General features: G+C 45.3%; 1 protein-coding gene across 4 annotated transcripts in view; it reads right to left on the minus strand.

The window, feature by feature from the left end:
- Positions 1-14,856, minus strand: part of CLASP1 (cytoplasmic linker associated protein 1) — a 173,460-nt gene extending 158,604 nt beyond the window's left edge. For 2 of the 4 annotated variants that reach the window (XM_061464982.1, XM_061464810.1), the window contains exons 1-2: positions 14,648-14,842; positions 1,882-2,356 (exon numbers count right to left, since the gene is read on the minus strand). In XM_061464982.1, coding sequence (XP_061320966.1) covers positions 1,882-2,076 — 195 coding nt within the window. In that variant the 5' untranslated portion in view covers positions 2,077-2,356; positions 14,648-14,842. Of the gene's footprint in view, positions 1-1,881; positions 2,357-14,647 lie in introns of all 4 variants that reach the window. The other 2 variants (XM_061464729.1, XM_061464893.1) reach the window with 2 other exon arrangements.
- Between the last annotated feature and the right edge of the window lie 8,420 nt (positions 14,857-23,276).

Consider the following 23,276-nt stretch of genomic DNA (forward strand, 5'->3'; position numbering starts at 1 on the left):
AATGTCAGTGATGGTCACAACTTACATAGCTCACACTTGTATGCCAGTAAGGGAGACAGCCTGAACCCTCCCTGTAAAGACAGAGTCATTTCATCATCAGTTGTTGCTCCTTTTAATAGACACTAAACTGGATTGCCTCAAGAGATCACTGCTCCTCGGTTCTCGCTGATGCTTCTTCAGTGATAACATATAAGCATAAGTGCTTAGTTAGAAGAGCCCTAGATAGGCAGAAGCCATGAATCAACTTGATGCTGTTCCAAGATAATGGGTCTCTTATCTAAATCCAGTCTAATTCCAAGAGCATACACTTTATGATTGTAGAGTTAGGAAATTTCACATTGTGCAGATGATCTCAAGCTTTGTTTTAGGCTGACATTTTCTCAAATGGAGCGAGGTGAGCAGAGAAACAGACTGCAAATATAATGGCTTTTTCAACTGTGACCAAAAAACTGTAGTTTACCTCTCCAAATGGCTATACTAGGGCAGTGATGCTCAGCCTTTCACTCTCAAAGCTGTTAAATTAATCCATGAACTGGATCAGATAACACAAGCTACCCTGTTCTCCCTCACACCAGACAGAGCTGAGCTCCTGAATCCCTATCCCATAAGCAGTTAAGAAGAAAGCCAACAATAATGCAGATGCAGGCACTAACACAAAAGCAAGAGATTGGCATATGATGATGCACTAAGCCTTGGCTAGATACTGTAAGCAGACCTCACCACATCACTAACCTCCAGATAATCAGCTTGCCCTACTCAAATATTTCACATCCTCCATTACACTCATTCACTGAGAAAACACCCTCCAGACATCCAAGCTGTGTCTCCATTATGCTTACCAGAACCTATTAAACACAGCAAATGCTATCTATAGAACATTCACATTAATGAACAGCCAGCTCAGCAGCATGAGCTCTGGAACAGTCACTGCAGTACAGAAGTGCCATCAGTTTGTTACTGGAGTGAATACCACAGTGAATACTAAGTGTGTAAAAGACTGGGAAAGAGGGTAGGAAGAGAGACAAGTTATCCAGAAAGAAATTCTGCAAACTAAGTGTGATACTGAAATTACAAAGTGCTGCATAGCTCTGCAATCCACATCATAAAATACATGCAAACAACACATTTCCTAACAATTTCAAATTTGCTGTGCTTGGGTTACCATTCCACAGAGAATCATGGAAGTTTGCAAGAGAGCCAGTCTGCAAGAAAAGGAGGAATAAGAACATGGATCCTCTACTGAGACTGTATTGGCTTTGGCGGTTTGCTGGGGTTTTTTTTGTGGGTTTTTGTTGTTGTTGTTCCCATGTGCCAAATAGCTTCTACCACAGCTGCCTGTTGACAGAAATGACGAGAAAATACAGCTGTGCAGAACACACTGACCAATACAATGCAAACTCACAACTACCTCTCAATCAAAATTCCTCTTAAGAGTTTAAATTAATCTGAGGATGTTGAAGTCCAGAGCACTTTTAAACCCAGCAGGATTTAATGACAGTGAAAAATACTGCTGTTTATAAATGCTTTTTGAAGTTTTACTAAATTCCTTAATAAGGCAGGAAATCATCAACATTGCTAACTATGGGATAATCAAAGCATGCCATCAGCTAGTAAGATACACAAAGAAACCAGAATACCAACGTAAAACCACCACATGTAAACCCACTTATTAAAACCCCATTTACTTAATTCTTAGTGCCTTGAGTCCTCAATATCATATTGGCTATCAATTACCAAGAAATGGGCCAAGAATGGTTGAGTCAGCATAATTATTAGCTTAAAGAACAGTATATTAGGAAGTCTACCCTGCAACTTTCACTCAGATCAGGCAGCACTTTACACTGCTCTGACTGCAACAACATTCCATTTGACAAGTCTTACCTTATAATTGCTGGAATTGACCCAAGAAGTGGCCAGTCCATCAACCATTTTATCCAGCATAGTCTGATCATGTTCAAGATCAGCTGACTTCTGTTTATCTGAGAAGTAATCTATCAATTCCTGGCCAACCTGAAGTCTCTTTCCAACATCTTTCTGCAGCACCTGTGCTAAGCAGTACTCCATAGTGGGCTCCATGGTGTCTCACAAATACAGCACCAGCAAGAAAGCTAGAGGGCAGCAGGTTCGAAAAATCCCTCTATGAACGTACGCAGGAGGTCGCCTCTTTGTTCGATGAAGGTTACTGAGGGTCTGGGTTTCAAAGATGCAATTCTGAGAATGGCAACAATGCACCATGTGTGTGTGAACAGCAGCTGGCAGGATATTAAAAGTCCAATTTAAATAACTAGTAATAGACGAAACAATGAGCTGTGCTGTACTGTTGAGTCTGCAATAATTCCAAATTCAGCAGTCCATTCTGAAAGAAATGAAGAAGAACAGTATTATAGGTTAAATTAAGACTGGAGCAAAAAAAGATCGAAAGCATGTCACAAAATAGGTTATTCATATACAGCTGTGAAGCTGTGACAAGCTGTATACGAGCAGCATTGTTCTATTTTTAGGATTCAGACAAGGTAGGTCAGGACAAAAATCTTTGTCTATTCTTTACAACAACAGTTACCCATCAGTTCCCTAGAAGCTTTAGTGACAGAACACAAATCTGGGGCTTCAGTAACAGCTGATTATTAACCAATATTATTGCAACTACCACCATCACTATCTACCCACAATGGTGGAGACAAAATCCTGAAGCAGGTCACCCGGAAAATGCATCTACTTTAAGCAGTGTAAGCAGGAAGAGGTCTGGATCCTGTTTTGATTGTTGGCCTTCAGCAATCAATGCCATCAACTGGCCAGCAAGATACAGCACTAACACTAGGCTACGGGAATGTAAAATGAGCAGTTTTCAAAAACTAACAGCTCAAGTTGTTTCCAGACTGAATTGTTATATCCCAACCACACACACGTCCAGGAAACAGCACTGGTATAGTTTACATGCAGCTCAAATAATAGTGCCCATGGTGTGCAGAGAACCTAGGCCAGGTCAAACTTGGCTGCCACTCAGGCACAGCATCATCTCCAAAACAACCTGTTGGCTTTCATGTTAAACACAGGAAAAAAAACCAAAACAAATTAAAAAAAAAAAAAAAAAAACAAAAAACCCACACAAAAATAAAACCAACCTACAGGCTGTGTGTCTGAGGCTTTGTTATGTTCAAGCACAGAAAAAAAATCTTGTCCAAGGGCTTCATTAGGAGCCCATCTGCAGCCAAACCAATCTCCCCAGGTATCAAGAGAACAGACCCCAGGCCTGCCCTCCACCCTCCCACAGACCAGGGCTCCCAGCATCATGATACTGCTTCCTGAAGCACTTCCTCATCACAGGTGAGCTCTTTTAGGAGGGGGTAATAAAAATCCAGTGTCTTTGTTTCCTGTCCAATAATACCCAAAGCTAGAAGTGTGCCCTACTTTTCCCACTAGCACAAGGAAAGCAGGTCAAGCTCAGAGCAAGGGAAGAGGCTGTGGAGCAGACACCTGGTTCAACAAACAACTGGAAGGAAGCTGGAGGCACAAGTTCACCAACTGGAAGGACTGGGGCAGCAAATCTAAATACCTTCTGTTTGAGCAAATACAGCCTTCACAAAGGTCTTAAGACAAAGCCAATCTGACAGCAGATGAGATGCACACCAGAACCCTAAGCCTGGAAAAGAAAGAACACCTTGCACAGCAGATTATTTCAGATCAATCCCACCTCCATCCTCCTTGGCCAGACTTCAAAACTGCAATATCTTACCACCACCAAGCACAGCATCGAGATGCAGCTGAATAGCTTGTGGTCTTAAGCTTCCTTTACCCTACAAGTGCTTCCAGACAAGTCACAGCTGCTTGCACTGCTTATTCATAAGGCAGAAAGAGTCACCAAAGAGTATCCCTCTGTTCCAGGCAACCAGTTCAAATCCCTGCTGGCTGACAGCAATCAAAACTGGTTCTGTACATCCAGGGACTCACCTCAGTCAACTGCCCAGCAAATCTTACCACCACCCAGAAGGGATTGTTTGTGCCTGTAGACTAAACTCCCTCCTCAACAGCAAAACCTCACCCCCAGAGCAGCAAGAAAGCATTAGCTGCAAGTGCACACACAGTACCCAGGGCTTTTTAGTGCAGTGATAGCTTACTGCTTGTGACAACTGCCCCAACCTAAACTGTCTAAAGAACATACCAAACTCTCATCATTTTGATTCAAGTCACTTCAAGAGTGATCTGACTTTAAATTCTAAAATTGTCAACCACACTCCAGGACCACTTTCAAGCAGTTGTAGAAGTGCAGCAGCTCTCCTGAGCCTTGTTGTCCATACCTTTGGATATTGGCTCCTGCCCTCTATCATACACTGGTCTTGCTCCTTGCTGCAGCCACTCATTATATGAGGCAGTATTACACACAGGAGGAGTCTTCTAAGCATCTAACAGAAGAGTTCTCACACAGTAGGGCTGCATGGCACCGACTCCCTCACTAGCAGGGAGCTACTGGGGAAGGGACAGGTAAATGATACTTAGCAGCTCCCATGTTCTAGCTGGAACCTTTCAAGTTATCTGCATGGTTTGCTTCCGGACTCCAGAAGCTGCACACATGTTCAAAAGCGGACTCTTCTGTTGAACTGGATAGAACATGGTGAAGTCCCCTAATTGCTTTCAAAATGGAAATGCAGAACTTGCTTAAACTTGAAAATTCAGATTACTTGAGGGTGTGACTGTTTGCTACCACAGAATTGCCTTTTTTCATTAACTTAGTGCATAGGCAAGTCCCAACACATTCAAGAAATCATTAATTGGCCATATTGCCATGAGAAAGGAACACTCAAAGTTTCAAATCCTTCTACGTGGTTTTCATTTAAGAGTTTAAGCCTCTGCCTACAAGCAGAGAAAAATCTTTTAAGCAAACTAATTTAAACAGATTTCTCCCCAAGTTCCTCATTTTTAAAACATACATAGGTATAGGATAAAAATTATGGTGCATTGTAGAAGAACAGATTCACGTCATAGTCTAAAGAAGATCCACTACACATTATGGCACCAAACACACATAGGGGAGAAGAGCCAGAAATATCTTTGCATCCTGGGGAAAACAGTAATAGCAAGCTAAGAGGAAAGGGTCAAGCTGGCTTGCATCTACCAGCTAACAGGTGGTTAACTTGCACATTTTTAGCTAAAAAAAATAAAAAAATAAAAGCTTTTCCACACTTTAGGAAGTCTGACAACTCCCCCTCTTCCTCACAGGAGGAATCGGAAAAAACACCACCTGAGAAAACCAAGACCCAAGCTGACAAAAAAAATGAACCTCCCAGGCAATGAAGCATATGGCTGCTACATCCCATCAAGTTTGAGATCAACTGCACAGATGCTCCCCACATCTTTAACAAGCTTTGGAAAACACAAAGCCACAGTCTCAGCCCCAGTAGTCCACTTCTGTTCCTGCAGAATTTAAATGCCATAGTTTTGGGGCAGCAAATGTTAAAAGATACAAACAATTTAGGATGGAGATTTTGAGTACAACCTCTTCCCACAGAAGCACAGTCATGTAGAAGTCAAAACTAACAACTCAATGGCACAGGTTTGGAGCTAGTTTGGAGCTTCTCCAAGTTTTGATAAGGATTGCAAGGACAGCCTCCAAAACGGGGTTTCCCCAATCCTCCTACTAGGCTTATGGCATGCACTCAGGGAGACAGGCAGGCTACATCTGACATAACATCAACATGTAGACAAGATAAGCCAAGAGAAAAATCTATTCTCCCCACCACCCCAACTCTGACACTACAAAAAGAAAGTTCCTTTTTCCACTAATAAACCATTAAAACTATGCGGTTAGACAAAGCCTTTGCCAGTAACACCCATGTTTTCCATCAAGAGCTGTCCAGTAGAAAGCCACAGAGAGGTTTAAGTTTAATGCCAGCTTGGAGCTCAAAATGATGAATTTAAAGGAGAAAGCAGACAAAGAATGAACAGCCCAAAGTTACTCAGCCCAGATACTACCACCATAACACTACAGAAAGTTGGTACCATTCAAGCAAAGCAACTGGCTCAGCAAGTAGAATAAGTCAGTCTAAATAGTAATAAGGAAATACTCGTTACCCGAGATGCTGTGGCAACATTAAACTGAGTACATACGCCAATGAATTTTTTTTTTTCTGTGCTTAGAACTTCAGTGACCCAAGACTAAGTCAAACTGCATTATTTACAATTCTCAAGTAAGACTTTACCTCAGGATAACCTTATAGGAAATTTTAAATCTTCCTCCTCTTGCAGCGAGGAAGGAAACCTGAAGCACGGAAAGAATGCAATACTACTCTCCTGGGCACTTGTCTGTATTTGGAAGGTCTTCCAACATGGCTATTCGACTACCAAAATTACACCCCACTCTCTTCTGCTCTAGTCATGGGGTTGAGTTATCTTTGTCACATTTCACTGCCATCTTCATTTATCAACAAACCAGTGCAACCCACAACCTCCCCAGTCAACTGCTCTAACACAACTAACTCCAGACACAAGCTTAACAGACAGTCAAAATATTACTGCCACTCATGATCGCTGTAAGCAAGAGGCAGTGCCACTCAACAAACGGGCCTTTTTAGTCATCTTCCTGAAGCTATCTTTACCTAATTCCAGCCAGTAAGCTTAACCAGTAAACACTACAACACTACTTTGGTGTCTTTTGGGTTTGGGGTGGGTTTTTTTCTGTACATGGTTAGCTGTAGCCCAGCAGTTGTAGAAATAACACATTTGTACCAACAAGCCTCTTGCTCCACAGGTCTCACAACCTAACTGCATACAAATTCACTTCAAAATTTGTACCTTGAAGTACATTAGACAGACTTTTCCTTGAACCTTGACTTTCCACAGCTCCTCTCCTCCTTCAGATCTCCACCCTAGCCAAATGGAGCAATTTTTCAAGAATAAAAACTATCAGGGATCAAGCCTGCAGTAGTTCACCACTACTGGAAAGTGGGCAGTGTAAATACTTAACTACTGAGCTTACCAGCCAAGCCCCCTTGGCCAGGAAGCTCAGAGCAATTAGAACAGCACCTAGAAAACACATCCTTGTAAGACTGGAGATCTCATCCACAAGGCAGTGTCAAACTACAACTCTGCATGAAGGGTGGTAACTCTCAGCCCTCTGTCCACTCCTTCTCATCTATTTTTGCTTCAACTGGTACAGCTATTCCCTGCCCAGAAGGGATTTCTGTATCAGGCCTTTACAAAGTATGACACTTACTTAAGCACTCAATCAAGCCTATTTTTCCCTAGATGTGCAAGTAGCAGTGCATAAAGCAGCTGTACTGAGTCTCCAAGCTTAAAGCATTCTTGGTTGTTCAAACACGCACACACCCCCTGCCACGAGAATGAGGTAGCAAGCAAAACATCATGTCCTACTTGAAGGAGAAAGCAACCTTTTTGAGGAGGCAAGGCAGTTTGCAAGAAAAACCCATCCAAAATCTGACAGATGGGCTCTCCATTTTGTTCACCTGTCTCCATAAGCAGGCAATAATGTTTCTTTAGCACCTGGGAATATTGCACAATCACTGCGATTATTTTAAATCAATAATTAAGTGTTGCCTTGTAGTTCAGCATCCCCTAATCCAAAGATGGTATCTCAAATTTCCAGACTGACAACTCATGCTTTTCTAATTGGTGGGAGAGCATCATGCTTACCTCAGCATACTAAGCATCTATGACTTCACTTCATGCAGACTCCTTCCACATCCCCTACAGAGCAACTTTAAATGTCTTCAAGAGTAGCCACCACATCACTACAGCCTTGCTGACAAGCAAACCACTGCCCATGCAGATGCAGCTTCCTTGCTGGAAGTGTTGCTAGGTCTTAAACAGAGAGTTTCTTCCTTCTCCCACAGCACCAGCCACACTAAGGAGGAGCTCATAGAAATCCCTACTGCTGATGGCAGCTCCCCTGCAGGAGAACTACATCTGGCTGAAGGCTTGCTAGGACTCTGCTAAATATTAGCTGTTCTTCAGACTTGCTTGGATTATTAACTTGCTTGGATTATTAACTTATCAACTATTAAGGAGCTGATGTTTAAAATATAACCAACCTACACCAGGGCACAACTTCACTTCCATCAGGAAAACTGAGGCAGACTTCTAGGATGAAGACGGGTGAAAGATTTCCAGGACTTAAGCTAACTAAGGCCTTCTAGCCCACACACAATCCTTCTAGGACAGGCGCTAGCTGTAAACGTTGCAATATTCTACCCTGGGTAAGATGAGAGATAAACTTCAAATAACAGGAATTCTTATGCTCCACTAATGTTTTACACTGCTGCCTCGGTAACTGAGTCCCTCATACAGAGCTACTGACTTCAGCAAAGCATCCGTCTTCAAAAAATCTCCACAGTAACAAAGCAGCAGCAAATTAAGACAACTTGCAGGTCACCTCAATGTGAACCCAACCCCTACTCTAATGGAACCACTTTGCAGAGAGGTAGTAACCCTTCAAGAGCAGGTCAGAAAATGAGATGAGCTTCAACATCCTTTGTTTTCCTAATACAACCCCTCTCTGAAACTAGTTTGGCTTTAACAGTGTTTGAAACCAAGGACAAGTCTACAATGATCTTTCAAGGTCTCTTTTCTTTTTAACTGTTTGAGCTCTGAGACAGCTCAAAATCCTATCATCTTAGAAGCTACTCTGTGAATCCCCTTTGCAGGCATCTCAGTTTATGGTTTCAAGTTGTCACACTATATGGGCAATTTATTAAGGCCTACTGGACTGGGGTAAGGTAGAGAAAACTATCCTCAAGACGATTTATTCCATGAATAGTACCTAAGTTGTGTGTTTGTATCCCCACTTTCCCCCATTCTAGAGATCTAACCTTACCTTAGAGCCTGCAGAGACTCCATCTCTGACACCTGTGGGGCCCTGGCCAACAAATCCTTACAGCACTGGCTCGCTCCGGCTTCCAACTCTGCAATTTGTCAGAGACAAGGATGCACAAGGTTCCCCAAGAGGCTATGGTGATCCATCCCAGAAGAATGGAGATGTTGTCCAGCCCCCTTCATACTGCACCTATGAGTTCAGGACAACTCTCCATTGTCACATCCTAACCACTCTCCTGCACAATTCAGCAGCAACACTGGATCATCCAGAAAAATGTGGGAAGAAAAGGAAGAGACTTTAACCTGTAGCTTCATGTGGGTAATGCTTAGCGAGGTTTGGAAGTAGAACACTACTGAGAATTAGAGCAGGGAGGCCCATCACTTGCCAGGTTGCTAGCAGGATGAATGGCTTCACAGCACACATCTGAATCTTGTCATCTCTATTTGTATTGCAATAGATGAAGTCCCTTAGGCCAAGATCACTAACTTAGCCATTCCTGAAGATGGTAAGCACCTCTTAACCTTCATCAGTCAAAAAAGGTGTGACAATAACAACAACTTCTAATTTATAACAAAGACTAGGGTAGAAATTCAGTTCCTTTCCCAGAGCCACTGCAAAGCAAGTCTCCAGTGGCAGTGGAAACTGAAGGCAAGGTAACACCCTGGGGAAAGAAAAAAACCCCATACCACCACAAGATCAGGATAATCTAGTTTTAAAGAGATCAGAGGGTTTAATATAAATTCTTTACTCAACCAATCTTCCAGGACCTTGTTATCCCCTACTGATGTATAACTGGCTAATGACACAGAGAAAGTAGGTAAGTTTTTGTGTACAAGTCCAAGCCAGAACTACCCTGGAAGGAAGTACTTAAGAGACAAGCACTGGTAGTAAAATGACAGACCAGAATAAAAAAAAATAATCCACAAGATCATACCTCAGGGACCAGCCCTCAAGGGATACTGAGTATCCAACTAATTGCCTTTCAGCAAGATCTCCTCCCTCTGCATGCTACATTGTTTTCTCAAAACATACATGTCCATTTTTGACAATCTTAACAAAATGAGCACGGTGTAGAAGTAAAGAATGGGAAAAAACACTCCATACAGTCTACACCTCATGTAAATTCACTCACAGAATGACCTCGGGCAGGCTAGCAGATACTATAACCACAGACAAAACCACCTCCAATTCTAAGACAATGACATACACATTTCTGGCAAGCCATGTCAAGATGCTGATCTGAAAACCAATCGGATGCCCAAAACTGAACCAGACAGGAACTCTGGTAGGAGCCTGTAACAAACTAGCTATGGGATGCAACAGCAGCAGTTTGCAAGTCAATAGGTTTGGAAGAGGTATTTTCTTGCTCTCTTCAGGCTTCCCAACTAATGGCCATCTCTTCCCTCACGACTCTTAACACAAACTTGTCTGCATGATGAAATGAGGATCTTTTACCCCTGTTCTCCAGGACTGTCAGCACGCATGTAAACTGTTAGCCAAGGAATGCAACTGCTTACTGGTGCCAGCAGAAACCCCCACCTAGGACTAGTTCAGCTCCAGTGGGTGAAGGAGGGCTATCCTCTATGCTCAGGCATAAGCAGACTCCATTCACCTTGGCATTTGCAACAGCACATAAGTAGATGGCCAAAAACAAACAAAAAAAATCCCCCACACAGGCAGCAAGAGATTGCAGAAAGCCACCACTACACTTAAGACTTGTAAAACAGTGGTGGAGAAAGCACTGGACAACAAAGAGCAGAAAGGGGGCTTGTTTGACAATACAATGAATTGGGCTGAACTCTAGTGAAAGTTAAGAGACTGCTGGGCTAAGAAATCACCTGTAATGTAACAGGCAGAGCGACATACCTGGGATTCTTTTCTCCTGCTCAGCATCTCTCTGAAACATAAGTCAGAATCTGACTTAATTTTGATCAGCTCTTTGCCTCAGCAGATCACCGCTGGCTCAGCTTGACTTTCTGAGTTATCTGGGAATCTAAAGCATTCACAAGCAAAGTCTAAAGAGAGGGTGTCAGCTTAAACCTGGAACATGGAAATGCTACACCAGGGACTGGCCTGTTTAGACTGTTTAGCCTGTTATTTTTGCTGGCGGGAGAAGCAAATTAGAGATTTTTAAATCTGTACACTCGCTTCCAATAAAATAATGATGATGATGCTTTCCTAACAATTAACGTTGCTGTTCCTACTTGGCAAACTGCTTCTGGATGCAGAATGGGCATTCCCCTTCTTGCAGAGCAAAACATGCACAGATTTGATTAAGCAACAGAACAGGAAACCAGATGAACTCAAACAGCAAGCATGAATTGAGACCAAATCTCCTGGGGAACACCTGCAGCCTCTCAGACCACAAAATCCATTTGCTGCCCTCCTATAACGACACCATCCAGGTTGTTTGGATTTTGGTTGTTTAGGGTTTTTTGGGGGGTGAGTTGGGTTTTTTTGTGTGCATGCAAGAATGCTAGTGCTGCCAAGAGGAGAAAGTGATCACTCACGTTTATGATAGAGCCAGACACTAGTGCAGTGCAGAACGCCAAGGAACTTGTGTGTTTAGCTCTTTGGTATGCTGCTGTGCAAAGCTCTTAGCTAGCTCACATCAGGCTTTCAAGCAACTTTGAGGACCGATAACAAGTTGGTCCAGTAGACAATACCCAAAGGGCTGAATGAGCTCCAAGAAACACCCAATACAAACTTCAACACTGCACAGGCTGATGAAAATTAAGAATCTGAGCAAAGAGCAGCATGAAGTGTATATCATTAAACAGCGGGGTAAAACTAAGACTGCTCTGCAAAGGACTGCCACAAACATTAACCCTTTATCAAGGAAGGAAGCAAACCCCTTTCCTCACAGTTAGACTGCTTACAATTTACTAAAGTCACAGTCTGAAGAAGTTAATGGATAAAATCACTCTATTTTGTTCACTCAGCTGAGAGACCTTTCTATACTTGCCAGCATTATTTTACATGCACTGGCAAGCGCTGTTGGAAGGTGCGCTGGTGCTGTCAGAATCCAGGAGAAAGCTTCAATTACAACTTCCAGCAAAGTCAACATCAGCAAGCCCCTCCAGAGCCATACCAACCAGATTTCCAGCCCTAATCTAGGCAAGGCCTGAGATAATGAGAGACTCAGGGTGACACATGAGCCCAATGCAAAGTCATCCGAGGCCAGAAAGGGACCTGTAATGGCAGTCCAAAAGCTTCAAAGCCACATTATTCTCACAAAAATCTGCATGTATGTTGAAATAGGGAGGTCAACACTTTATCCATCTGAATAGATCCATTATGTCCAATGTCTTTCACACTTCTCATAACACAGCATTACCTGCCCCTAACACAGAGGTTGTTGAGGGCAAGATCCAGCTCCTCATGTTGTAAATCACTATGGAACTGGCCAATTTTGCTGTCAGCTCAACCAACAGTCATGACCAAATTGCCCAATAGCTAGGAAAGGACTGACCAACATACATGAGACACAGATAAATCATCTCAGTTTGAGTAGTTTTCTGTTTAAATATCTGTTTTTTCCTAACACTTAAGCTGTATCTCAGATTTAAGATTCCAACAGAACTTGAAAGACGACTGGAGAACTAGCTCATTCGATCACTGGCTCTCTCTGCAACTGCCCCTCTAGGGATTGTCACATGAACTAGAGAAACATCTCCATCTCACAAGCATGCTGCTGTTTCACTTTTAGCACTGCACATTATCAGACAAGCAAAGCAAGGCCAAAGTGCTTAACATCATAGCATTTTTCTTCTTTAAACAAACTTCTGAAGCTGTCTAATCAATTTCAAGGACTTCACAAGAATGTTGCTGGCATCAATGTGAAAAAAAAAATCCACTTACACCGGCAGCATTTTTTTTTTAATGAAGAAAACGTGAATGTGAAATAGAGAGAGGATCACCCATAGTGACACGGTTAGTCATTACCTTGTCCTTCTCACAACTTCCAGGCTTCAGTCATGCTGACAGGGTTCAACAGAGAAAACAAGCAAAAACTGAACTTTGCCAAACATAGGACTGCAGCATAAAGCCTTGTTCCGCACAGAGAGCTATGCTGCCATGACAAGGAAAACCCCTAAATACGGTAGTACTGTGGTTCCACCCTGCATTTGGTGTAGTCCTTTGCTCTAACAAAAGCTCGCCACCGTTGAAACTTCTCAGATATATTCAGCTGCAAAACTGAAATCCAGTTCAGAATCCCACACAGGATCCCACACTTGCACTTCCAATACCCCTGCAAGATCTTATTTGAGAACTACTAAACTAAACAGTTGATTTGTGTCATCAGGTATCAAGTGACAATACTTTGGTTTGTCTTCAACAGCACCTAGGCAGCATCAAGAGGAGCACGCAACAGAGATGCAACTGCTCAAAAGATGCAGAGAAATGGTCTGCACTACTCAGCAGCAAAATGGACTCCAACGGATTTGTCTGAGATGCTTGCACAAGCATCGGGATGGAGATCACTTCTCTGCCCTACCAACAATGGTTCAGCACATGCTTCTTTGCTAAACGTTGACTTACAAAGTAAATCTGCAAGAGACAGGGAAACCTACTGGTCAGAACAACCCTCACATCTGGGAAACTTCTGCTCTACTCCATCACAGGATCCTCATACACTTTTGAGCTTGTCACCCTGCCTCAGCTTACCACTCCTTTCTCAACAGGCTTACAAGGGGGTGGGGAAGGAAGCAGCTTTTCCCTTCCTCACAGATATCTGAAGATATGCATTGAAAACACCTTCATCATAGCCCAGACAAGTCCGTATGAACACAATGACAAGTAACTACATTCTATTTACGCAGACTGAGCACTTTTCTGAAGCATTTTCGCTGTATCTGTTCAATGATGAATCCACCTCTCCGTACAGGCATAAACTCCGAGTCCTCATCTCACTTGCATTCAAAATTTTGACAGAAATAAAAGAAGAAAAGCACGACACGTGCACAAAAGAGCCAAATACAAGAGCTGAATCCACCCAAATCACAAGATGGTTTTAAAAATACAGCAGCCTCCAGGCGTTACCACAATCCCCCACTGCCGAGCGAGCGCAAGGCGGCTGCACTCCGCCTCCCTTCCCTAAGCAATGGTTTGTGCTAGCGGAGACCCTCGCCGGAGGCCTCTGCCCTGCGGGCCGAGCACCAGGGCTGGCCCCGCAGTGCTATTGCTCCCCCCGCTCGGCCGCTGCTCGGCGGCCCCTAGCCCTACCCGCCGAGAGGCCCGCTCCGCTGCTGACCCGGAGGCAACCAGGGCAGGCCGCCCCCAGGGGACGAGAGACCGAGGGGCGCCACCACGACAGCCGTTAGGCCCCGGCAACCCCGCACCCCCCGGCTCCTCCCGCTGCCGTTACGCTGCCGGATGTCCCCCTCCCATCCAACAAGCCACACCGCCGGGCGACCCCGAGCTGCGCTCCCGGCCGGGGCCGCGGGCGGGACAGCGCCAGCCGCCCCCCGCCCCCCTCAGGACCGCGCTGCTCGCCGTCACCCAGCGGCGGCAGTGGTATCACACAAAGCCCCCGGGCAGCGCTTCTCCCCCAGCCCCGCGACACGGCGGGGCAGCCCTCCTCGCCCGGCGCAATGCCGGCGCAGGAGTTACCTGCCGGTAGCGGCGCGGGGAGGCGGCGGGGCGGGGGCCGGACGGCGCTCAGTGCCGGCGGCGGCGCCCGCTGCGCTGCATGGCTGCGCCCGCCCCGCTGCCACGGGAAGAATGGGAGCCAGCACGCCTGCGCGGCACCGCCCTGCGCCTCTAGCAGCCTCCTGGGCCCGCAGCACGCATGCGCCCACCGGCCGCCCCCTCCGAAAGGACCATAGAGAGTGAGCCGAAGGCTAGAGAGGACGCGCCTCCCGCGGGTCTCTATGGTAGGTGGTGGAAGCCTCCACAACTCGGCGGCGGTGAGGTCAGCGGGCGCACTGCGCATGCACTGGGGCGGTACCTTCGCGGCACGCCCTCCGCGGCCGTTACAGGCGGGCTCGGTTGCCAAGGCGACGCTGGTGGCGGCTCGGCGGGAGCCGTTGGGCTGACGGGGCCGGCGGCGGTTCGCTGAGGGAAGGGAGATTAACGCTTCTGCAGGGACAGAGGGCAAGGAGAGGCTCGAACCCCAGTCCTGCCGGATTAGCCTCAGCGGAAGGCTCCGGGAAGCACAGCACTTGTGGGCAGTGGGTGAGAAGCTTGAATGCTGTGAAAGCAATTCCTGAGGCTGGGGCAGGGAGACCTTTGGGGCCAAGTGTTGCCGTGTAGAAAGAAGCCTGGAGCTGCATGTCAGTGCGCAGCCCCTGCTTTTTACGATTTCCTATTGAGGGAATCTGTTTCGTGCAGACTTAATTAAAAAGCAGCATTTAAAAGCATCTTTCTCCTACGTGGAATAGTTGTAGCGCTCCTAACTCTGTGACTGAGGTGAAAATAGAAAACAAATTCCCTGTGCACAGGCTCTTTACTAAGGCCTGGTTGACTATCTTCTTCCCTAGGCTTGTGACTGCTTCTTGTGTTGGTTGTAGGGAACCTTCATTTCACCTCAGACACCCCCAGCCACATCCATCCTCTGTGCTGCAGGAAGCCATTGACCTTCATAAGGTGGTGTACCATTGCAGTTTGCAACAAGTATATAGGCCAAGCCATCAGAACTGTTCATATGCAAGACTGAATGTGGAAAGAATTGGCTCATTTTCAGTCATACCTTCTCAAAATAACAATGCCCTTCTTCACGACTCATGGTTTTGGCATAGGAATGGCTTTGGCAAACCTCCTCCAAAGAATACTGAATTTGCTGATTTCTTCTTTTCCACCATCAAGTTTCAGAGCAATACCTAATTGCTCCTTTGCATGAAGGAATCCACATAGGTTGAACCTAGAATGTGGAACAGGCTGCACAGATGTTAAGAGAAAGCTGGGGATATGAGTGCTTAAAAGGATGGCAGACCTGTGTAAACTGACAGCAGGAAATTACAAAACAGCTTTAGAAGTTATCATGGTTCTTGCCCCAGAGGCCTCTTGAGACCCCTAAATGCCTAAGTACTGCCTACAGCAGAGACACAACAGCTCAGCTTCACCGGATCTGGTTTTCCCATCCCCACACTCTTTTCCCTGTGAGCTAAAAGGAGGGATAGCCCCTGTGCAGAGTCCTCTCCCTCCCAAGCTGTGCAGTTCTGCAACCAGGAGTTGAGTCATTCACCCCTCTCTTGTTTTGCAGTCTCTCAACGGCAGCTGATGACTAGGTAGGATCATCAGTGCATTAATAAAGAACCAGTTATCCCACTTCAGCTGAATCCATCAGGACTACAGGAAAAGTTTGCTCAGATAGTCTAGATAGTTCTCTCTGTGCTACCTAAAATACCATCATATTCCGTTTTGAGAAAAAAAAAAAAAAAAAGAGATAAAAATGGAACAAATAGTTGAATTAGGAGAAGCGATATTATTTAGCTTTAGTAAGAAGCCAGTAACTGTGCATTACACATTTGTCATGAATTCATTCTTTTCAGTGTTACAAAAAAGAGGCCCTTGGAAATCTCTCAATACTGCCTTCCAATATAATTGCGGGTTTTTTTACACAGATTCTTACTTCTGGTGATTTGAGGGTCACTGGGAGTCTAAAGCTTCATACAGAAATACTGAGAGATGCAGTGGTCTTGGGTTTTAAGTACTTAAAAGTAGGCAGTGAAGGCACTCTTCTGATCCTTGCCCTTTAGGTTTCTTAAAATTAAATGCTAGTGCATATAGTATTGCTCTGTATCACCCACTATATTGCACACTTACTTCATCCTGCTTTCTTTAACAAAACACTGCCTTTTCATGGGTATTTTATTTTTAAGAGTCTCACAACATTTCAGAGGAGGCTCTTGGTAATACTGTGAAGTCCATCAGCTTTCACAGGGACATCAATCTGCATTAATTCTAACACCATCTATGGCAGACCTCTGCATACATTGCCTGTGACAGTTCTCAGTGGAAGCCCACCACTGAAGGCAGGTCAAGGTACCCCAAGGGCAACCAGATCAAAGGTGCCGTATGGAATGCAGTCTGCATGGGTATTCCAGCTTCTCTGAAGTCATAGTTAGGTAATGACTGTGCTACCTGTAACCAAGTCTTAGGGTGCAGAAAAGACTCTCTAAATGAAGAAAAGAGCAGTAGCTGCTAGAGGAGCTGCTACCATCACACATGGCTGCTGAACAAGGACTTCACCTCCAGTGGTATAACAGCAAACATTTGGCAATATCCTTATAAATAACATACCTAAATAAAGGTGCTTCTTACTGTGCTCTCACTTCTGAGAGATCTCCATTTACTTACCTGCCTCACACGTCAATCTCCAACACAGACAGACTAGTGCAGCAGAAAGGTAGGAACATCCATCTCCTGAGAGGATACTGTTCCTGGTGAAGCAGCACGTATCTCTCTAATCAGTCCACCTGCAAAGCACACTGTTCTCTGCTTGTTGAAAAGGTCTGGAGGTGTGTACCAATACATGTGCAAAACAAAGCACAGTCCATTTGCAAGAGGAAATGGGATCAGCTTACAGGTATCAGTGAGGGCACAGAAAGCTCCAAGAAAGGGCAAAGTAAAGCCAGAAAGCTTTTTTTTTTTAAATAAAGGGATGCATTTAAATAAAGGATGCAATCCTTTTTAAATAAAGGATTGCTTTCGTTTAGCAACCCTAGTCTTTCAGAAAAACAGATGAATAAAACAAAACTACTGGAAAGCAAAAGGATGGACTGGGAGGAAGAGAGGCTCTCTTTCAGCAAAAATACCAACCCTACCTGAGTGACCTGCTCTTCTCCCTTCCTCAGGGCCCTTTTGCACAACATCTGCTTGGGAATCTGAGGGCCAAATGCACCAAGGAGAAATGCATTCATATATGAATGACAGGATGATGATGTAGCTGCCTATGACAGCAGGGGATAGCAGCATCATAGCCTGGCTGTCCATGAATTGCTTCCCTAAAGTTAGTTGAGCACACCACCATGCAGATTTAGAAAGGTGTGTTTCCTTTATGACTACTTGTGTGGCTAAGGCGGAGAAGAACTCTCAACTCGATGTCGCTCCCTTTGGCATCTCCTGGCACTTAGATCTCCTGCACACATCACCTGAACAGATTTGTGCAGTGCTAAGGAGAAGGCTGGACTGCTGCTGGCACAGAGACAAACAGCATGGGTGAAGCCCAAGTATCCAGCTTCTGAGAGCCATCGATCCCACTCTGGCATGGACTCACCTCCTCTACCCCTTACTAACCCTACCTGTGAAACAGGGAACAATCTCTTTGTCCATCCTGTGCGAGAACAAATACTTGAAACAGGGAAAGCACTAGCTACTTCAGCTCAACTTTGAACTTGATAATTCTTCGTTCTTTCCTTTGCACATGACCGTTGTCACAGGCCTAGATTCAAGCACTCTCAACTCAGACGATATGCTCCTGCACTGCTATCTTTAATTGGCACTTTCCTGCCAAGCCTCAGCATTTTGCGGTGGGCTTTTTCCACATGAGAGCTAGGCAAACAAAGCAGCCTGCTGACCCACTTAGCTCTCATGTGAAGGCACATGAAGCTTCGCTTCAGTCACCAAACAGAAAACAAAATGCGAGAGCAGAAGGTTTTGATTGAAGGGCAGTGAGCAAATGGCTTCAAGGCTCAGCGTGTGCACATGGGCATGTCTGCATGTGTTCACTCCTTGCAGAAATTTGGCCACCCAGGGAGAAACACCACATACAAAGCAGGTAGTCCTCATGCAGTGTGAACTGGGTTCGATTCAAGATTTCCCATTGTCACGAAGGTCCTGTGAGCCATGCAACATCCTCATGGGCCTCCTCCTCTGGCCTGGAGTGACTGCCTCCAGGGAGTTCATGCTACCCAGCCAAAACGTCAAGGAAGGTACCAATTAGTGTTAATTGTGGTGTACTTTGTTTCATGACCAGAGTTTGAGCTGAACAACACCCCCCCCAAAAATCAAACACAGGCTGCTGGCAACAGCTTTCCACCCTTCCTGAGCCAAGCCTAGATCTCTAATCTTAACAAGGCACAGACACTAGGTCTTGTACTGACATCAGAGACCACATTTTCCCTGGCTGCCCTCAGGCCCCTGTGAAGAGACATTTTCAGGTCAAACTAACAGGAGTCCTATTTTTGTCTTGCACTTAAGTTTACATTAAGCAACATTTCAGCCCCATTTCCTCTTCCCTCATAATTCCCCATTTACACCCTTTCAAATGGATTTACCTCTTCCTGTGCTTGTTCTCTACAGTCACTTGAGGGTACTATTTTATCATTTTTCTACCACCCAAACACTTAAAATTATGCTCATATCTTTTTTTTATATTTGCACATCACACATGCACATACCTTAGCAGCATGAATTCTTTTAATCTTTCAAAAACATTTCCTTTTTATTATCACCCAAATATTAAGCCAACTGGAAAGTGACACATCAAGGTTAGGAACGCAGTCTGCTCCTGACAAGGAAAAAATGCTGAGCTTCGCAAGGGTGTCTAAGTGGATTAAGATGCTTTTAAAGATTAGGTCACCCTTCACCCCAAATGCAGACTTCTACAGAAATTAATGAAAGCTCTTACAAAATGCACTGAAGGGATAACATTGTATGGCAAGACAGCAAACATATACCGCAGCCCACTCAAACCCAACTGTCCAAATCACCAGCTCCAAATAACAATTGACTAACAGAACCTATACTATGTGTTAACACAGCAGTATTTAATCTTGTAAAATTATGAACTGATGGGGAAAAAAAGACTGAGCTAGTAGTTCTCAGGAGAAAATCTTTGGCTATGATTCATCTGATGGGGCTGCATTGACAATATGCCAACAGAAAGGTTTGCCACGGGAGAATCCATACTGCCTCTGAAAGTCATGCTTTACACTTGAATAGCTCCTGCCAGCCCAGTCAGAAAGCTCTGGCAGTCTCAGCAGCTCCAGCCCTGGGGCTTGGTTTTCAGGATACAATTCAATAGAACACACTTTAAACATTGCCCAGCTAATAAACCACTTTGTATGGGATACCTGAGGGAAAAGCCAGATGGATTTGTCTTACATTTCCTCTGCCTATGGCTTCCAGGCAGATGAACACAGCCCTTCCAACAGGCAGACCTGCAAAGGCAGCCCGGCACCTTAAAGTCACAATGGATCTTCTCCAGCTCTCACACCAACAAAACTAAAAATGCTGCAGGTGACAAAGCAGCTGTGCTGCTGCTGCATGGCTGGCACAGACCCCTGCTCGCTCCCCAGCACATCACTGCCTTCTGTCAGGCATGCTGGATTCAGTGACTCTGAGTACATCCAGCAAGCAAGGTACTGCCTGCACTCTCAAAATGGAGCAACACTTCCAGCCTTGCGAAGCCACCATGACAGAATTAACTCTACTTCCCTGCTTGTTCTAAAGAAAACAAAATACATGCAACCTGGGGGTTTGTGCAAGCACTTGCAGGAAACTGGCAGCAGTGGAGCTGTGGACTGTGCACAGTGCAGCAGTGCACAGTGGCACTGCAGAGCAAGAAGCCCAATTTCCAGGTCTGTGCCTGCTCACCAAGCTCTCATCTTGGTCAGCACTGGAAAAACACAGAAAAAAACCCTGGGCTTTCCAGGATCACTGTCCTAAAAAACAGTTTTGCTTGTTGTTCTCTTCCCTTTTAAACAAGTTTCAGATCCGTGCCAGGGCCTAGACTCCACGTGATGGGTCAAGTGCAGGGTCAAACACCTAGCCACAGAAATGAGATGACCCCAGTGCCCACGGCTCACTGCAGACACCCACCTCACTTGTCTCACAGCACTGTAGCATTCGACCTCAGAATCCCGTCTCTTCTCTTCAACACCACATTTGAAGACAATTATAAACCAGCATTTGCATCCCTGATCAGAGTCAAGACTTAACATAGGAGCTTCTCTGTAGCTTATCCTTTCCCAGCACAGGAGATACACACAGTCACTGGCCACAGACACTTAGGTATGTAACCAGTCCAAGCCTCCCAGGGCAGCCAGAATCTCTGTCCTTACAATATGCTTAATTAAAGCTGGATAGGAGAAGTGATGAGAGGCCTTGCTGCACCCTGCATGAGAAAATGTTTCCCTTTAGCAATTCTCATTCATGCAGTTAACCATTTCCCTGGCTTGCTCTGACAGCTGCTGGCCTTGGGCAGGGAGGGATGTGCCTGGATTAGTGGTGTCAGGCAGCAGGGTGACACACTGAATGTCATTCCCTACTGCCTCAGTTCTGGGGTGGTCCCCTGCATATCTCTGGCCAAGGTGGTGCAGATTACTGCTGCCCAGAGAGGGATGTTTCAAGACTCTGTGGGTCAGATTGTAAACTCTGGAAAGCAGGATGTGTTTGAGCAGCATCTTGGACAATGAAGGAGTCTGGTCCAAGAGAAGGACCCATGAGTATCCCTGGAAAATACCTAATGGAGATCACATCCGCCATACTCGTTACCCACTTGCCTGGCTTCCACCTGCAACACCCTGACCAGCGCAGGGATGTGCATAGCACCTCACACAATGCAGCCCTACCCTGGCTGGCTACATAACACAGACAAAGCGAGCACCCAGCACCCCAGCATTCAGAAGGAAGGAGTTTGCTAGAGCTCTCCCCAGCCTCACTGGTGCTTTACTATGAGAGGAGAAGATGCCACCCCTCAGAGCCATGTACAAATCCTCTCTTGAGCCATGAGCTAATTGCAAACAAGTTTTAGCCTCACTCCTCGCGGCTGCAGCTATTTTAAAAGCCAGGTATGCAAGCAAACAGGCCTGTTACTGGCAAGAGCATGTGTCACTTGCCCAGCCTGCTCTCCTCCACTCAGGGCTCATGAGCAAGCACTAGCACTTGTGCCATGGTTTGCAGCACACTCCAGATGCACTGTGCAGCCTGGGCATCCACAGCATATCTAACAGGCAAAACAAATAAAAACCCCAATCCAACTGCATCTTTAATTTTGAGCAGTCAAACACTGCCAAATTCACCGATGTCTTTCTCTAGAGATGAGCATTCGCTTCATCATTCCTTTTCCCCCTCTATTTTGCAGCCAATTCTGCTTCCCCCTGCCTGTTTTACTGCCAGTGCTTCATGTGCTGGGAAATACTGTACACTCCTTAGCCCAGCTCCCATTGCAAGCTCTCTCTGCAAAAGAGAGAAATCAGAATAAATGAGCGTAGATTAACAGACTGTGCTGGCACCTAGGCATGCCTGAAGCTCGAAAACAGTCCTACATACATAGGTGTGCAGTGAACCAGTTCCAGTCACTTATTACAGAAACGCAAGTCATGCCTTGAAATCAAAGCCCCAGCACTCCTAGTGTCCCAGTAAAAACACCTTATAGCCTGCCCCCAAAACAGTGGCCAGGAGATTTGGGTTTGTCCCATATGAATGAAAAAACGACTGGAGAGCTGAGAAATAAAAATCAGTGCAAGGACTAAGAACTCATGACACAGCATGTCTGCCCACTTGCTACGGAAAGTATGTTTGGCAAGTATCAGGTGTCTGAATTTCTGCTTATGTACAGCTCCCAGGACAAGCAGTATATTAATAACACAGGCAGCCTAAAAACAGAAATTGTCTCCAAGAACAGCTTCCCTTCTGCTGAGAGTTCCTTGCTGTAGCCTGCATATTACTGTGCTTTACTCAAGCAACACAGAATTGTGCTTCCTTGCTTTGCCATCTAAGCTGATCTCAATTAAAGGAAGACCCATCAAGGTCTTGAACTGCCATGTGAATATGGAGAGCAAACAGCAAGCAGGGTGCCAGCGTAAAGGCACAAACCTTTACAAGGGACATATAGAAGGGAAGTCCCTGGCAGCTCTTGCAGCTGGACAATATAGCCCAGGCACAGGCAGCAGCATGAAAAGTAGCCACAAACACAGAAGAAAGCTGCAAGCAGACACAGGCTCCCAGGCAGGGGCAGAACAGTGGACAGAGTAACGCAGTGACAGAAGCAGAGTAGGAAGAAAGCAACTCCAGGTTCAAAATGCAAGACAAAGGACTGGAATGGAAAGTATGGGAATGGAGCTGCTTAAGTTTCAGTGAACCTGGAACTGCACTAGGTAAGTTACTCTAGATAAATCAGGTTTGGTTAAGAGCAGCTTTAACTCCACAGCCTTGAAAGGAATATTTGTAGCAGCACCAAAGAAACAGGCAGATTTGATTAAGATACATATTCAGGTTTCTCTCATACTCTTAAATCACTTCAGAGATGCATTAGTCACACCAGTGCAGCCAGTCACTCCACACTTGCCGGGACTAGACAAGTTTCTGTATAAATCCGGGAGGTCATTTTCCAGGAGACCTTGTCCTGCGTTTCTCCATACAACTGAAGTGTGCTGCCCCCTGCTGTCAGGCTGCACCCGGGAGATACAGCCGCAGGCAGAAGTGCAGCCACGTTCCAGTTTATCTGGACCGAAAAGCCATCTGTATTGGCACAACACAAAGTTAGGAATAGGGATTTTGAAGG

This window comes from Pezoporus flaviventris, unplaced genomic scaffold (assembly GCF_033815535.1).
Source record: "Pezoporus flaviventris isolate CSIRO_AGI_PZ_B2104156 unplaced genomic scaffold, CSIRO_AGI_Pfla_v1 ptg000001l, whole genome shotgun sequence".
Classification (NCBI taxonomy): Eukaryota; Metazoa; Chordata; class Aves; order Psittaciformes; family Psittacidae; genus Pezoporus; species Pezoporus flaviventris.